At 43.4% G+C, this 18,995-nt stretch overlaps 1 protein-coding gene across 6 annotated transcripts in view; it reads right to left on the bottom strand.

Moving 5' to 3' along the window:
- Nucleotides 1-18,995, bottom strand: part of nrxn2b (neurexin 2b) — a 1,142,582-nt gene that overhangs the window by 916,402 nt on the left and 207,185 nt on the right. The window contains exon 4 of one of the 6 annotated variants that reach the window (XM_055228869.1): nucleotides 3,138-3,156. The exons of the other annotated variants lie outside the window; for them this stretch is intronic. Coding sequence (XP_055084844.1) covers nucleotides 3,138-3,156 — 19 coding nt within the window. The remainder of the gene's footprint in view (nucleotides 1-3,137; nucleotides 3,157-18,995) is intronic. 6 annotated transcript variants of the gene reach the window in all.

The following is an 18,995-nucleotide window of genomic DNA, read 5'->3' as shown; positions in this document are numbered from 1 at the left end:
GGTTCCCTCCAGATGGTGTAGACCACCTCTTGGTGAAGCACAAATCAACCAGTTGTCGAGGTAAGGTAGAATCTTCAAACCCCATGTTTGCAATTCAGGATCCTTCCAAATGGAAAATGTTTCCCCTTCTAATGATTGTGCATGATCAGTACATGAAAATAAGCCCCAGATCCTGCCGCAGGTCTACATGTACAATTGTGCCCTTTTCCAGCAAGGTTCCTATCTCTCAGTGTCTCGGAATTTGCCAAGTCCGAGATAGCAAGCATTCAGACCCAGCTGAAAACAGGAGGCCGGCGTCGGAACTGTAGTCAATATCTCCGTGATGACCACCCACACATCTCTCGAAGGCTGGAGGACCAATCGCTCTGGGAGTGGCCAGACCTTGTAACCGACCGCCGAAGGGCCACAAACAGGCTTGGTGGCACAGTGTAGGTCTGCTGGTGTGTAGAAGAGTCAGGAACAATTGGAGGAGCCTTCAGTGCCGCCTCTCACCCGGAAACACCACAGGTAATCCCCTCAAGGTCTTCCTATACCTCTCCATCAAGGGAGATTGTGCCAACCAGACCTGCCAATTCACCTGGGTCAGAACGGATAGCAGGCGGCCAAGCTCCCTTGACATAAAAGCAAATGCTTGAAGAGATGTGTTGACCAAGCCTTGCATAACCCTGTCAACCTTAGAAGCCTCTAGTGAAGTCACTAGACCCAACAATAAATGGGACAGAGAATTGCCAATACGACACATGCGTGTTTCAGAGTCGTAAGCCTTGCACAGCAGTTCGTCAGTAGCCTGGCACTGAGGTCACAGGCACCTGGCATTGGGTCTCAGAGCCTCATCTGGAGCCATAATAAGGGAGGCCACAGCTGGTTCAATCGCAAGCATATACTCCACACCAAATTTAGGCACATCCTGCATGGCAGCAAGAAGCCTTTCATCAGACGTTGGCTTAGAAAATGCTTTTGTATCTGACCAGCAGGCATGCAATTCCTTAATATACTTCGTAGAGGGAGGAAACAAAAAGGAAGACATAAAGCTCTGTCGTCTAAAAAACGCACTAGAAGCCATAGGCTGCGCCCCCGGTGCCTCCAAATGTAAATGTGCAAAAGCCACACGTAAAGAGGAGGCAGCTGAGACATCATCACCTCCCTGACAGCAGTTGTGTGAGCTCAACTCCACTGTCTCCAGTATGCAGGTCAGTGTTGTGGAAGTGCGTATCTGACACTGCCACAGATAGGGCATCGTCTTCACAAGCAGAAACCACATCCTGTTGAGCAACCCGCTGACCGCTTTCCCGAGTCAGCATGGACTCAATGAGAGCTTTCATTCTAGTGAGCTCTGAAGTAAGGCTATCTACCTTCGAAGATAGATCTATGCCCTTTGCTATGGGGAATATATGGGGAATAGGGGAAGCGCCGTCAACAGCAGAGCGCTTCCTCACCACCTTCCTGCTCGCTGGCAACTGAGTGTCCTGTATATCAGAGGGCGCTGAGGTTCCAGCTCCCCCAAACGCGGTCAGCACGCAGGATCTAATCATAATGCTGCATTTTAAGTCAAACCTTCTCTAAGGTGGTCCACACCAAAACATATGGGGCATAAATCATGTCCATTTTCAGGTTGAAGTTGGGTCATGCAAGCTCTACAGCACATGGACTACATCAAAACTGAAGGTAGATCAGGTCGAGCAGAAAATGCCGCTCTTGATCCTCCAATAGTGGAATAAAAGTCTTCTGAGTCTGATAAAAATAAATAAATAAATAAATTATAAAAATACCATTTTGACAGGAAAATATATTATTCCCCCAACTAAACACTGCTGGTATTAGTAAAATTAGAACATGCCGCTAAAGGCATGAACTCTGATATACTTCAATTACAGGCCATGGGGCTCTGAGCAATAAGCTGCTACAAAAAAGAGAGAGAGAAAAAAAAGTGGTACAAAACAATATCCGCAAGTAGCCACAACACACTCAACCTAAGCATGAGAAGAAAAAAGGGACTGTGCTTCCAGAGTCACGTGATTATATAGCCTCATGTGAGTCACCGGAAGGTGATAGGTGGATTTATTGTTATTCATTCTTGACCTGCACATGCGCAAGAGTGATCTTTCAGTGCTTGAAGCACCGCCTCTGCCGGCCAGAAGGGATGAAATAGAACGTTAGTTACTTAGTGGGTTTTCAGAGTATTTTGTATTTTCCTGAAGATCGGAGGAACGATTCCCACTCAGACCAAGTTCTGTCATTATGTCTTTAGGCAAGACACTTCACCAACCTTACCTAGCATGAAAGTGCTGTGTGTGTGACTGCTGGTGGTTGGAGGGGCTGATGATGCAGATTGGCAGCCTTGCTTCCATTAATCTACCTCATGGCAGCTGTGGCTAGAATAGTAGCTAACCATCCCAGAGTGTGGAGTGACCGATTAATGACTAGAGTGTAGTGCTTTGAGAGCCCGTAAAGTGCATTATATGTGCAAGGCATTAAAATGTATAATATTTCAAAATTATTTCAATCACTTAAGAAACTCAGGTTACAATTCACACCTTAGGGTAGTTCAACACACTTAACTAATAACAGATATTCCTTACTGTAAACAACTAGGGTATATTTGTTTCAATGTAAGCTCCTCCCTTTAGACAGATATAAGGCGATAACTTACCAGAGCACTGTCAGAACTAAAGAACCCAGTGGCAAAATGTATTCACTCTTAAAAACATTTGTGCAGTTGACAGAATTCAATTTTCTTTTGTGGCAGAACCTACCTGGAGCACAATTGTGAGGTTTTATTATTATTATTAATACGCAGTTCATCACACGCCGTCCAGGGATCCTCTAACTTTGAGGCTGGAACCCTAACCACTGTGCCACTGTGCTAAAACACATACGTGGGCATTTTGTGTCTCTTAGAAAACCAATTTTTAGTTCACTACAATTCAGAATTATATGTTCCCAAAAAAAATGTCATGATCTTCCCCTCATTGCCATGCTCAAAGTCAAGTAATGTTATGAAAAAAATAAATAAAAACAAGAAAAAAACAAAACGCTTTGCCTAAAACTGTCTAACCTTCTAAAAGCACCAATAGTCTAATAACAAATGACCAATTGAGAACAAAGATTTTTTTGCCTTCCATAATGCTCCACAATACTACCTCTCTATTGAGAGATCTGACTAAGTTTTAAATATGTTTATCTCATGAGTACCCCGCAGCTCTCCAATGGCTCATTAAATCACATTCGGTGATAAAAAAAAAACACACACTTAACAATATTTCAAAATCTTCTCCGCCTTCCACCACTTCTGCCTGCGCTCCCAAAATGGTCGTCTCACCTCATTGGCTCATCCCCATCTTGTCTCTGTGTTTGATGACTTTAGCGGGAGTTATCATTACCGCCAGCCAAGAACTAGCGGAGTGTATAAAAGTCATGAAAAATAAAATAAGAACAATAAATGCCTTTTTATGTGCGGCTGGCGCACCATCGGCACTAGATATAAACCTCGGCAATATTCAAGCAGATTTGACGCATCCATAATTCACTGCTGTTTTACTGGAGCTGACTTCAGATAAACTTTTGTAGCGTAATCATGGCTGGTGGGTGCCTTGCCAAGAGATGGAGGCATGGATAGCCCAAGAGGAATCCCCCATGAACTAGAGCTATTTGTAACGCCATATGAAGGAACTATGTCTGAAAACCCATGCAAGTGAAATCGCAGTGAAAAGAGCACTCGTAGCCTTATGTAGTTATATAGGAGTCTGTACCAATGGTTAGTTGAAGCCTGGTTTACTCATTGGACTATACTCTGGTAAAATAATAATTACAAAACATAGGTCTTTTTAAAAATTGTGTGCATTATTCAATCAGTCCTTTCCTGTGGGGGTAAACTACTATTGTAGACGGAACGGAAGTGAGGCTGCCAATCTGCGCCATGAACGATTACTCACTCACCACATTCAAATAAACTGAGAGAAGTGTCTTGCCAAAGGACACAACATTATCTACATGAGCCACTGGTGCTCCAATGTGGCACCTTGTATTGATAGCGGTTTCCCATCCAAGTACTAACCAGGTTCAGTCCTGCTTAGATTGCAAGATCAGATGAGATTGGACATTAAAAAGATGGTATTGTCACAAAAGGTTGCTGCTTCCACACTTTCTGGTACCTATTGTTTGTTTTTTTTGGTTTTGTTTTTTAAACTGGTTAGAACCCGGTTTAGTCGTGGTGTAATTCTGGTTTAGTTGCAGGTTTAGTTTAGATCTTGATTAGATCAAGTTAAATCTCAGTTTATTGTTCAGTCTTACATGGCTCAAAGCTGGTTTCAAATTGATATAAGGCAGTGTCCACCAATACTTTGACTAGAACTAAAGAAGCTGCTTGAATGAGCAGCAAAATGTATTCACTCCTATAACTTCTTGTCCAGTTGACAGATTTTAATTCTTGTTTTGCTATAGTTTCAATAATTTGAGATTAAGATGTGATATAGTTATGGCTCATTCTGGATTCAGCCCTAGAATATAGACAATTTCCAATGCATCCCTATTTCTTCAACTGGTATGGAAAAAAATAATTAAACTATGGTATAAAAAAATTACTTTAACCACTTAATCTATAATGCATTCATCTTTACACAGTGTAGGGAAAATATCACATGAAACAGATATTTTTGAAAAAGCATACTTGATAGAAATGAGCCAATAAAAGAATCCATAAGACATCTGGCTGCTATGACCACAACAACATTGCACATATTCTCTGTCTTTCACTGTGATGATTTATTAATACAGAATGTGCCTTGATTCAAAAGGATAGCAATGTTAGGTGAAAATATCAGTCACTTTACCCGCAGATAAAAGTTCACCAACAATTCACTTTGCATTAACCTTGCACTCATTATATGCACAGAACAGATGGTGCTATCCTTCCATCTAATACCATAGCACATATAAAATTATTAATCTTATGTCAAACACCGCTGCAAGATGTTAAACTGCAGTAGATTTTTAAAATGCACTTATCCTGACCAGTTGGAACAGAATCTTGCAAGGAAAATGTCTTCATGCCTTTTGTTAAAGCAACGTGAAACTTTCTAGAGATGGCATGACACTTATGTGACTCAGTGGAAATAGAAAGTTAAAACCATACTTCAGAACATTCTCCATGGAGACAACTACATTTTATGCCATTCTGTGGATTACTGCCAGAGTAACAACATTGGAACAACTATGGAAACAGGCAGATGCAGACCCTACTCCAGGCCAAATAAGAGTCAGGTCTGTGGAGATGCAATCCATGCTCACAATAAGAGTGCATGTTTTTCATTGTATCAGAAACATCAGATTGAAACTCAGTTCAAAACGCTACTTAATCTGATGTGAGCCAGGTTATCCAAACACAACCAAGTACAGTCATTCTCATGTTCATACAAAAGCAAAGTGTCTTGCTCATGCATGAGTGGTAATAATAATTAGAATTTGACAAAATTATTTGAAAAAAAAAAAAAAGAATAAATAAATTTTAAAAATCCTTAGTTTCAGTCATTCCACGTCCCCAGAGCTAGTCTCCATGTCCGGAGATCCGGTCGTCGAGGTCCCCGCCTTCGACTGCCGCCCGGATCTCTCTGCACCCGCCCCGCATGGCTCCTCCCGCAGGTGGTGGGTCGACGGGAGGACGGCCCCACGTCGTTCCTTCAGGCTGGGCCCGACCGGGCTGGGCCCGACCGGGCCCCGTGGGGAAAGGCCCGACCACCAGGCGCTCGCTGCCGAGCACCCACCCCAGGCATGGCTCCAGGGTGGGGCCCCGGTAACGCCAGTCCAGGCGACGTAACTGGCCTTGTTCTTTTTCTCTTCATGGGGGGCTTCTGAACCGCTCTTAGTCAGACCCGTCACCCAGGACCTGTTTGCCATGGGTGACCCTACCAGGGGCATGAAGCCCCCGACAACATAGCTCCCAGGATCATTCGGGTGCTCAAACCCCTCCACCATGTTAAGGTGGCGGTTCGGGGGGAGTTACCGGCTAGATATAGTCGGCCTCACCTCCACGCACAGCTTGGGCTCTGGAACCCAACTTCTTGAGAGGGGTTGGACTCTCCATTTCTCTGGCGTTGCCCGTGGGGAGCGGCGGCGAGCTGGTGTGGGCTTGCTCATTGCCCCACAGCTCAGCCGCTGCGTGTTGGGGTTCACTCCGGTGAACGAGAGGGTTGCGTCCCTGCGCCTTCGGGTCGGGGACAGGTCTCTCACTGTTGTGTCGGCCTACGGGCCAAACAGCAGTGCGGAGTACCCGGCCTTCTTGGAGTCCCTGGGAGGGGTACTAGACAGTGTACCAACCGGGGACTCCGTTGTTCTCCTGGGGGACTTCAACGCCCATGTGGGTAATGACAGTGACACTTGGAGGGGCGTGATTGGGAGGAACGGCCTCCCCGATCTGAACCCAAGCGGTGTTTTGTTATTGGACTTCTGTGCTAGTCACAGCTTGTCCATAACAAACACCATGTTCGAGCACAAGGGTGTCCATCGGTGCACGTGGCACCAGGACACTCTAGGTCGGAGGTCGATGATCGACTTTGTTGTCGTGTCATATGACCTCCGACCGCATGTCTTGGACACTCGGGTGAAGAGAGGGGCTGAGCTGTCAACTGATCACCACCTGGTGGTGAGTTGGATCCGCTGGCGGAGGAGGAAGCCGGACAGACCTGGCAGGCCCAAGCACATTGTGAGGGTCTGCTGGGAACATCTGGCGGAGCCCTCTGTCAACTCCCACCTCCGGGAGAGCTTCTCCCTGATCCCGGGGGAGGTTGGAGACATGGACTCCGAGTGGGCCATGTTCTCCACCTCTATTGTCAATGCGGCTGCTCGTAGCTGTGGTCGTAAGGTCTGTGGTGCTTGTCGCGGCGGCAATCCCCGAACCCGGTGGTGGACACCGGAAGTAAGGGATGCCGTCAAGCTAAAGAAGGACTCCTATCGAGCCTTGTTGGCTCGTGGGACTCCTGAGGCAGCTGATGAGTTGGGAGGAGTTCGGGGAGGCCATGGAGGAGGACTATCAGACGGCCTCAAAGAGATTCTGGCAAACCATCCAACGCCTCAGGAGGGAGAAGCAGTGCTTCACCAACACTCTTTACAGTGCGGGTGGAGAGCTGCTGACCTTGACTGGGGATGTTGTCGGGCGGTGGAAGGAATACTTTGAGGATCTCCTCAATCCCACTGTCACGTCTTCCGAGGAGGAAGCAGAAACTGGGGACCCAGAGGCGAACTCGTCCATCACCCTGGCTGAAGTCACTGAGGTGGTTGGCAAGCTCCTCGGTGGCAAGGCTCCGGGGGTGGACGAGATCCGTCCTGAGTACCTCAAGTCTCTGGATGTTGTGGGGCTGTCTTGGCTGACACGTCTCTGCAACATCGTGTGGCGGTCAGGGACAGTACCTGTGGAATGGCAGACCGGTGTGGTGGTCCCTCTGTATAAGAAGGGGGACCGGAGGGTGTGTTCCAATTACAGAGGAATCACACTCCTCAGCCTTCCCGGTAAGGTCTATTCCAGGGTACTGGAGAGGAGAATCCGACCGATAGTCGAACCTCGGATTCAGGAGGAGCAGTGTGGTTTTCGTCCTGGTCGTGGAACACTGGACCAGCTCTATACTCTCCATCGGGTCCTCGAGGGCTCATGGGAGTATGCCCAACCAGTCCACATGTGTTTTGTGGATCTGGAGAAGGCATTCGACCGTGTCCCTCGTGGTGTCCTTTGGGGGGTGCTCTGGGAGTATGGGGTCCGGGGCCCTTTGCTAAGGGCTGTCCGGTCCCTGTATGACCGGAGCAGGAGCTGTGTTCGCATTGCCGGCAGTAAGTCAGACCTGTTCCCGGTGCATGTTGGACTCCGCCAGGGCTGCCCTTTGTCACCGGTTCTGTTCATTATATTTATGGACAGAATTTCTAGGCGCAGCCAGGGGCCTGAGGGGGCCTGGTTTGGGAACCACAGGATTTCATCTCTGCTGTTTGCAGATGATGTTGTCCTGATGGATTCTTCGAGCCAGGACCTGCAGCAGGCACTGGGGCGGTTTGCAGCCGAGTGTGAAGCGGCTGGGATGAGAATCAGCTCCTCCAAATCCGAGGCCATGGTTCTCGACCGGAAAAAGGTGGTTTGCTCTCTACGGGTGGGTGGTGAGTCTCTGCCCCAAGTGGAGGAGTTCAAGTATCTCGGGGTCTTGTTCACGAGTGAGGGAAGGATGGAGCGGGAGATTGACAGGCGGATCGGTGCAGTGTCTACAGTGATGCGGTCGCTGTATCGGTCCGTTGTGGTAAAGAAGGAGCTGAGCCGGGAGGCGAAGCTCTCGATTTACCGGTCAATCTACGTTCCTACCCTCACCTATGGTCATGAGCTCTGGGTAATGACCGAAAGGACAAGGTCGCGGATACAAGCGGCTGAAATGGGCTTCCTCCGCAGAGTGGCTGGGCGCACCCTTAGGGATAGGGTGAGGAGCTCGGTCACACGGGAGGAGCTCGGAGTAGAGCCGCTGCTCCTACACGTTTAGAAGAACCAGCTGAGGTGGCTCGGGCATCTGCTCAGGATGCCTCCTGGATGCCTCCCTAGGGAGGTGTTCTGGGCATGTCCCACCGGGAGGAGGCCCCGGGGAAGACCCAGGACACGCTGGAGGGACTATGTCTCTCGGCTGGCCTGGGAACGCCTTGGGGTCCCACCGGAGGAGCTGGTGAACGTGTCCGGGGTGAGGGAAGTCTGGGAGTCCCTGCTTAGACTGCTGCCCCCGCGACCCGGCCCCGGATAAGCGGAAGACAATGGATGGATGGATGGATAGTTTCAGTCAATCTAAAAACTGTGCTAAAAGTTTAATAGGAAAAAAAAAGTATGGCTTTTATCCTTGTTAGTAAGACTACTTTTCTGTTCTTTTTTTTATTGCTACAGGTTTTTTGGCAATCCTATTATAAACAATACACAAGACTTTGAGAATATGCATACCTCCAAACCAACAATTACAATATACGTAGACAATATGTCCCCCACTTGTAATACCAATTTTTGTGCTTTTGCAACAAAGAAAATCATTAAAAACTCCCCCATCAAACAACTTTTAAATTGTAAACAACACTTTCACTAAACACTAAATCAATATACCTCAAACTGCATTCATTCACATAGTAGGAGCATTTGAGTAAAAACCTGTGCTTGGAGAGTTTCGCTACAATCTGGAGATTTTCTGGGAAATGCCTTGGGGAACTGTTGACCCAGAGAAAGCCACTTAAGCCCATCCAAATGCAGCATTAAATCTTTATGGTCCCTCTACTTTACAGCCATCATGTGTCAGGCCATAGACTACAGGGGAGGGGGGCTGTCAAAGAGGTGGTAAAAAAGCTACTATGTCTGGTCTATGTGTCAAAATTTAGGATGTATGCATACATATATTTATTATGTATTACACACATGTATTTATTTTATTTTATTTTATTTATTTATTTTTTGCCAAACAAATCCAGAATGAGATCTCTCTGTATTTTTATTGCAGGGGGAAATCAGTCAGAACCAAACATGTTTGTGCAGTCAGATTGGTTTATTTCAGTGTTGCATTTGAAATGAAGGAGCTCAATGGTCATCCGTCATCTACAAACAAAATCACATTTCTTTCACCTCAGATTAAAGGTCCTATATTACACAAAATATATTTTTGTGAGCTTTAGGGCATGTTATAATGCTGGTGTGTTGTTTCATTCACACATGTTGAGTAACCCTTTATTAATATTCTCTCTACATCCCCAAAGCTCAAGATGCTATATTCCACAAGGTGGAACATAGCATTTCATGTAGTGGTAGTTTTCATGTTAACAGCAACCTTCTACCTTTAGCTCAGTAGAGGTTGGCAGTTCAAGATGATGTAGATCCTTGTAGACTACTTAATTAACAGTTGGGATTAATTAAGTAGTTGCTAAGCTTAAATCATTATTGATAAACTATCTGATCATATTTTACTAAGACTAGTGTAGTAAGGTGTTACCAAATCACAGAAACGTTAAAGTGATATTGGTCAGTAAATGTCTCTATCCAAAAAATATAGGTTTGCTTGTTTCTCTAGATTCAAACATATATTCTTAGTCCAATATTTTATAATACTATGATTGCACTGATATTGCTCTTAACGTCCTAACAGAACTTAACTTTGACAAATTTGTAGCCATAAATTATTCATCCCAAACCTGCAGTGCATACATTGGCAGTGTATGACATCAAGAGGCTCACTTTTAATGTGCGTGCTCTGTTCATTTAAAGTGTCTAATATGTCATGGGAGGCATCAGCGCGGATAAATCAAAGTTGCAGACTCCTGACAGTGGTTGGTTCATCTTCATTTCACAGTTCATAAATACGTGGGACCTCCATATGCCGGGGAAGTGCGTAAATGTGGACCCATTTCACGAATTAGCTATTAAGGCAAATACACGCAAGCAGAAGGGCTGCTGATGATTTCTCCACTCTCACTAATTGATACAAGATGGGATAAATATGTTCAAAGCTGTTTGCTACAGCGGTTTGCGAAAAAAAAAAATAAAATATTTTTGCAGTGAAAGAAGGGATGGAATGATTGTTTTGATTGATCAAAATGCATTAGTGAGTCCAATTTTGCTTTTATTTTCTTTATATAAACAAGAACATGATGAACCATTTGTATGATAGATGACCTGCTAGAGTACACATATATTTGAGCAAGACACTTAACCCTGCGTATCTGCGTATACTGGTGTATGAATGTAAGTGTGAATGGATGAGTGGTGGTAAGTGGTTCCTGGTGGTGTAAAGCACTTAGAGCGCCTTCAAGATGGAAAAACACTATATAAAAATGTGACCATTTACCATTTTACCATAGAGGATAATTAAGTGTTAAGCTACAGTATATTATTTCTGAAACTTTTTAAACCACAACTTTAGAGAAAGTTCTTAATGTTTTTTGGGGGAAAATAAATAAATAAATAAATAAATAAAGTTAGCTTTGTTGTGCCCTTAAACTATTAATATTTGAATTTTGGAAATGATATGAGAAAAATGAATGGGAATTTGGGATTTACTTCCAGAACCAAGAGGTTCTATGTGCTTTGATATGAGCTCCATAATGAAGCTAATCAAGCTATAGTAAAAAATAAAAAAGCAGAGACAGTTAGAAAAGTAAAATCAATTATTTGCATGAATGTTCTATATATTTCTGTATATTTCCCCAAAGATTTTGCAGTTTGCGCGCCTCACAAGTCTGTCTGGCCTAGCGTCGCAAACCCAATAAACTTGACGCCTGACCTCTATTTCCCTTTTCCTTACAAGGTCAGAACTAATCATTGCTTTTCTACACGCTTACCATCTTCACCCATTCCAATCCATCTGTCCTTCCTTCTCCTAATCTTCCGCCGCCTACCCCGTTGCTGCTTCCCTATTTTTCCGATGCCAATTTCATGGAATAAATGCCCTTGATTGCTACTTCTGGACTTCGCACATTAGTCAGTCAGAATGAAATGTACTTGCGCTTTTTTTCCCCCTTCACTTTCCCTCTGTGGCATAGAAAGCTGTAATTGCGATGTCAGATTTGATAGAGAGGGAAGAAGCATTGCCAGAGTCCAAGGAAGGATGCGGGCTGGAGTGGTCCATTAGCACGTGTGGTTACGCCTCCGTTGAATATACCACAATTACAACGACAGCTGATGAGCATTTGATACCTCCGCTCCTCTTGGACTGAATGCAGTTCAAGCCATAGTCATGCATGATACATGTAAGTTAATTTTTTTCAGAGCAAAAGTAGTGGCAGTACCAATATCCCAACTGCATGGCCTTTGATAGACCAAATGACTTTAAGTAGGGCTGTAGGCGACAAAAGAAGTTCTTGGTCAACTAAAGACTTGTCCTGATGATTGAGTAGTTGACTAAAAGAGGGACTATAAAGGTCTCAAAATTATTCTGTACAAATATTTATTTCAAAAAATGTATTTATCAAGATATCAAATAAACTCATTTGAAACCCAATCAAAATTGTAAAATAATTTCTGCTGTGAACAAAATATCACTCCTGGAATTGCCAATCTCTACTCAACTAAAGGCAAAAGGTAGCTGTTAACCTGTAAACTACCCTTCATCGCATCACAAAGTGGAACAGAGCATTTTGAGCTTTGAAGATGCAGACAGACTAATAATAATGGATTAGGCAAACATGTCTGAATGAAACAAAACACAACTCCGGACATGTTTTGATGACATAACAGCATTATAACATGGCTAAAAGCTCACAAAAATCTGTTTAGTGCAATATGGGACCTTTAAAGATGCACTTTGTGACATTTCTCTGCCGTGTTTTTGCTTTGCCTGCAATGTTCCAAAAATATATCTATAACAATCAACTGCAGATTCTTTCATTGTTCAAAAAACTTTGAGCATGCATTCTTACAGTGAGCAGGATTGCCCTGGGTATCTATGAGCTTAATTCCATACTGCGGCACATTCTAGGCAAAAGCGATGACACCTCTATGGAAGCAATTTATAATATGGGACTAACCTGACAACAAAGAACACTATAGAGTAAAGCCAAAACAGCATTCTCCATTCACACACCAAAACAATCTACCATTAACCCAAAACAACACCTCGCCTTGAGCATTTGTTGTCGCTAAATGTCTCATCCCAACAACTTTATTTCTGCCTCTCTACGTTTAGCATTTCTCCTTCTCATCCCTCCGTTCCTCTCCAGTACCATCTCTGTAGCATGCCGTAGCTTTGATGACAGGGGGTGGAAGCCAAACTTGTAATGACTTTTTCCCAGAATCCGTGCACCCCGCGATTTTCCGACAAAGCTCTCCACCGCGATGCAGTCGGGGGTGTGCCTCAGCAGGTACCCGCAACAACAAAAGCCGTAATGGAAAATTAATGTGTTCCGACTGAGACGAAAAGTGCTAACTTCATTTAGCACGTCGGGCCCGGTAAACACCATTAGAAGCATGGGATCTCGCTGGCAATGTGGAAGTTTTCCGATGTCTTCCGAGGGAGTTGGATAATTATGGGGGAATTAATGGAAATTGGCAAACAAGTGTATCGGTAATTTTTCTCGCAAAGATGAGATTCTATTCGTGCTGAATGGGAAATTGAGTGTTCTAAGTGGTAATGAAGTGTTACTGAGGATATATTAGTCTGTTTTATATGCTCTTTATAACTCAATTCAACCACTTCATTCTACTTAATCAGAGGGTGAATGGTGAAGGACCCCAATTGCACTAGGATATCACTGCTAATTCTGGATTGCAACAAAATGCTTTTAATGCTTTTACTCCCATATATAATATAGCATTGCAAAATAGCTTTACCCTTTACAAAAGCTGCAGGGCATGACAAATAATGAATCCTAACTATTAGCTAAAGGGGGACATATTTTGTAAAATTGGCTTTTATAAATGCGCTCACTCGTCATTAGCTTACTCAAAGTTGTATTCACACTTGCTTGAGTATTCAAGCATGGACCTGTATTCAAACCGTGGTCTGTACTTATTATTCAATTAATCAAAAAAATAAAGACTCCGGGTCATACATGTTTGAAAAATATCACACAGACATTTTTCAACAATTGAAAAAAAAACAAACAAAAACACATGTAAATGAAAATCTGTTGTTTCTTACGCTGATGTTCCACTAGGCGAGACCTATCAGTTCTGCAGTTTTGAATGGGAACTCAGTGATTATTGCTGTTTTAGATATTGATATTAATATTGCAGTATACAATGGAATGCAATGTTAAAAGTCCTATATTACAGTCCTTTAGTACACAAAATTGACTCTTGTGAGCTTTAAGTCATGTTAAAATGTTGTTACCTTACCAAAAACATACCTGGAGTTGTGTTTTGTTTCATTCACATATGTTTGAGTCACCAATCATTATTAGTCTGTTCACATCTCCAAAGCCCAAAATGCTCTGTTCCACCTTGCGAGGTAACAGCTACCGTTTACCTTTTGTTTAATAGAGATGGGAAATTCCTGGGCTGAAATTGTCCAAATGATTCTAGTGAAGGTGTATTACATTTTACAACACAGTGAAGCACTCCCTGTATTACTACATGAAATCGCAAGGTGGAACAGAGTGTTAACTGTTTGAGAGAAGAGCTCAGCCTAAATATTCAGGGTTTGTGTGTTAAACATGTCTGTATGAAATAAAATGTATGTTTGTGATAAGTAAACAACATTATAACATAAATCAGAAAATAGTTTAAAGGGCCCATATTACATCAAGTTGAATTCCAATTTAAAAAGTTTATACATTGAACATTTCTTTAAAAGCTCTATAATACATTCATAGCTCGGAGGTTCTCAGACTGTAAATGTGCAATAATCTGCAACAAGCGATACAGATCTCTTGTAATATTCACTAGTTAAAGAATGGCACCCAATGTCTCCAGATTAGCCCAAATTAAGAAAACAACACATTTCGAGGTAGATTCCCCTGGTGACGACAATACCCGGTCTAGTTTCGGGGACGGCACTGCTTGCTTTCATCTCACCAAACTCCCAATTAGGAAAACTGAACAAACAGCAGCCGGGGAGTAGGGTCCTTTGCATATTCAAACAATGGGGGCTCCGGAGTTCGAGTGAGCAGAAGGGGAAGAGGAGATGGAGAGAGAGTTGATCATGGGAAAATTAAACCGCGCTGAACCTTGTAAACAAATATTTCAACAATGTTCAACACAATGTGGGAGACGTCTGGTGTCACTGTGCTGTGAAATAGGGCTGCAAAGGTTTGAAAGGGAGGGTGCACCCATGGGTGACCGGCAGAAATGGGTGATGCCCAAGACATGGAATGGATTTGAGAATAGTACATTATGAAAAAAGACAAAAAAGTGGGATTACAAAAGAAAGTAATCTAACAAGCACTCACCAGAGTGCAATCTTTGTAAAGGTTAAGGCATGCCTGGTTTGCCTTTGTCTGGTCGACCTGACCCTGTTGGCATGGCAACAGGCCTGAGTTTTATAAAGTGATGACGGCAATTGGTGTGAAATCTACTTTAGTTCATCACCAGAAGTCTATCTATGCAGCAGGTGGTATAGAACTGTCTAGATCGAGGATCTTAATCATATTTTTAATGTCTAAAAAAGTGAAAAACTAAACTAGTTAATTTTAAACAGTTTGCATTGGTCCACAGTTATTCCTCACTTTACTAGCTTGGTTTCTTATTATTCACTGCAATGAGTTTATGAGCACTTTTCACAATGGTGATGGTAATCACGGTAATGGTAACAACAACTAGCACAGTAACAATGCACCAACGTTACTAGTAAATGAGTTACATCTAGAACAGACATTGCATTTCACAATAGTTAGTAGTATCTCTATGTAGGATTGCATTATGAACATTATGAATGTGAAGCAACTCCAATTAGACTTGGTGCAAGCAAAAGCATTTGAGTTTGAAGAAGACAGATTATGCAATCTTTGCTTTGCTCATTGCAAACTATCATATTCATCTAAAACGACTTAATAATAGAAACAGATGCATTGGCTTCCTGTTCTCGACTTGTCATGATGTGTGTATTTCTGTTCCTGTTTTGTCTCCCTGTGTGCTCTTCCCCCTCCCTCACCTGCCTGTACCTGGAGCTGGGTGGAGCTCTCGGCTCCTCCCGCGTGCACCTGCTGTCCATCTGGCTAATCACCACACCTGCCGTGGATAAGAGGAGCTGGGAGAAGACACTCGGGGCGAGATCGTCTGCGTGTCCTCACCCTGTCTGTGCTGTCATCCCTTCATGCCTGGCGTTCCCTTCATGCCTGGCGTTCCCTTCATGCCTGGCGTTCCCTTCATGCCTGGCGTTCCCTTCATGCCTGGCGTTCCCTTCATGCCTGGCGTTCCCTTCATGCCTGGTGTTCCCTGTGTGCCAGTGTTCCTGTCGTGCCTGTGTTGCTTCACCCTGTTCCGTACTGGATTATCTGTGTTTGGTGCCGGATCCTATGTGTGCCTTCAGCCCTGCTTCGACCCTGCTTTGACCCTGCTCCGACCCTGCTTCTCAGCCCTGGTACTGTCTTGTTTTTTCCCTGCACTCCACGTTCCTGGATCCTGGCCTGCACCTGGCTTCCCGCTCACCATCAGAGTAAACCCTTAGTTTTGTATTTTGTCTCCATCTATACAATAAACACTGTAAATCTGCCCCGAGTCTGCACTCTTTGGTCCGCTACACCCACCGTTACGACACAACTGCAGAACTGATAGGCCCCATGTCTTCACAGTGAGCATCTGATGTAGCAACCAGCAGATTTCATTTTTTCTTTTTTTTTCTTTTTTTTTATTGTTGAAAGGGGGAAGGGAAGGGGACATGGCATTTTAGAATCCATAATGTATGACAGAGTTTATTTAATTTTTTTTTTTTTTTTTTTTTTATGGCAAGTAAATGTAGAGCCATGGGCTGGGGATGGGCAATTTTTGTAGATCTCAAACCTAAAATTACTCAAGCAAGCATGAATCAATCAAAAATACAACTCTGAGTAAGAGAGAATTATGACATGACATCAAGTCTATTATACATAATATGTCCCTTTAATCTGCATAATATGAATTGGAATAGTGTCATCCAGTCTATAGCTGTATAACAAATGGTGTGGACTGGGGCTTCGAACCTGTCAATCAGTTACATTTTATAAGCAATACAATGTATATATTTCAAACTCTTTCACAACTGCATTTGAAGCTAGCAGAGCGGTACTTACCAAATAACTTGAGCATATTGTGCTCTCGCTAAGCCTCTAATCTCCTCCCATAGAGATGTGTGAGCGTAATATTCACATTTCATATTTCACTGCTGCCTATCTAAAATAAGTGGGAAAAACAGATTAAAACAGTCGTCTTTTTCAACCCCTGAGGAATTCTCCCGAGGGCCCACACACAAGCCGCAGGTGCTAGACAGGCTTTTTATCTCGCAGCCACACCTGATATTGCTTTTCTGCCTGCTGAATGGAGCCACGGATGTGCAAAGTGCAAACACCCTTGAGACCGGAATAGCAGTATGCACGGAGTAAATATTATGATAGCTATTGGAGTTAGCGGCGCCATCACCATCCCTTTTGGCTGTGCTAGCTTCATATAGTAGCGTATTGCTTAATCAGAGGGAGATGCTATGCTAGGCCCCAGTGATCCCATCTGTCAGAGTTTCATCCCTCCAGCCTGCGCACCGCACACTTTGGGTCCATGACAGCTCTTTAAGAAGAGCACTCAATCTGTTGTGTTTGAGGCCATTTTTGCATCCTTTGCATTTTGATGAAGGAGAAAAAATAGATTGTGTTTTGGCATAAAGAAGGCTCTGAATGCTCAAGAAATTGTCTTTTATTTGAAAATGGATGGCTGGTGAGAGTGCAAGAGAAGTTTGATCACAAGATAATTTCACTTTTCATGTCCTTGTGTCCCTGGAGACATCTGTGTTTTATTATTGCTGCAAAATATTAAGATTAAGATTGAACTTTACTGTCCTGAAGGGGAAATTTGAAATTTGTCTAGGGCTCACTGCCAGCAGCTTAAAACAGTTATACTCATACATTACACTACAGTCAAATACAAGAACAGAACAACTATAAGTTAACCACATTCAATTTCACAGATATTGAAGCACATTGGATATAAAATGACTAAAAGTAAGAATTCTTACTGTGATTAAGATCACTTCCACAGATATGACCTGTAACCTGGCATGGTGAAAAGTAAGGATGGAATATTCTGGAACATTCTCTTCACACAATAAATCACAAAAGTTACACCTTTAAATATCTTAATATAATCAAACTTTTTGTGAATTTCTATTGCATCATTGTATACATACATACATACATACATGCATGCATGCATCAGGAACAACAAAAAAAGGAACATGAAAAACTAAAGAAATACCAGGGGCTCAAAGAAGAGCTGGAGAAGGCCTGGAAGGTGAAGGTATGAGTGGTGCCCATGGTCATCGGAGCACTCGGGCAGTGACTCCCAAACTGGAGGAGTAGCTACAACCCTCAAGTTCCCAGGCCTCTGGTAGAGGTCCCGAGCGTGGAAAAAGAGGGGATGAGACCACCCGCAGAGGGTGAGGAGGAGATTTGATTTATATATATATATATATATATATATATATATATATATATATATATATATATACCCCCGGTACATACATATATACCAGCAGGTATATATGCAGGTAGAAAGGTGCGCTACCTTCAACAGCCTCATTCTGGATTGGCACAAAGTAGATTTTGATTGGTTCCAAATTCACCCCATAACTGCTATCCTCGATGAGCTTCATTTGATTGGAGCTGAGCACAATGGGTGGTGTCACACTCACTTAGTCCATTTCTTTATACAGTCTATGATTGTTCCATAAGGACCATGTGAAAGCAACTGCATAGGACTTTTCCAAATTGTTGTTTCTCTATAATAATTCAATATCAGAGTGAGAGAAAAGACTAAGAGAGTGGTGAACTCCCTCATGGCTCAAAATTGGGCACATCATTTAATCCTTCTCAGATTACACTGTGCGTTGTACAAATGATTTATTATTAAAGTCTTTGATTGATTATTTCATCTTTGCGCTCAAAGTATATCCACATGTCTACCAATATGAAAAACCCCTGTAAGAAATACTCCAAAGAACCCAAATTGAAAAAACAAATACACTAAAACATGAGACATTTTTGCTTGCAGTTCAACAGGATGGATAGACCTGCCTTCATAATTCTCCAGCACCTTCTCACATCTGGGGATCTGGCACTACATCAGTGGGCCTCTGAGCTCCTTGGCATTTCTGACCTCATCCCCCATGGCGTCCATTTTAAACAGTGTGTGTGAGCGAAGGAGAAAGAAAGAAAAAGAGGAAGAGAGGTTGGATAGCAGGCGCCTGGATCAGACTATCTCCAGGGAGCCTACAGCAAACTGGATTAGAGAGGCAGGGAGAAGCTCTTAAATGTGCATCCTTTGTCCCAGTCTGTGCCGGTGGAGGTGCCGAGCATGGTGTATGAAAGGCATATCCATACAGTTATTGCAGAAG

Source organism: Periophthalmus magnuspinnatus, chromosome 18 (assembly GCF_009829125.3).
Source record: "Periophthalmus magnuspinnatus isolate fPerMag1 chromosome 18, fPerMag1.2.pri, whole genome shotgun sequence".
Taxonomy (NCBI): Eukaryota; Metazoa; Chordata; class Actinopteri; order Gobiiformes; family Gobiidae; genus Periophthalmus; species Periophthalmus magnuspinnatus.
This window is presented reverse-complemented; position numbering and strand designations above follow the sequence as displayed.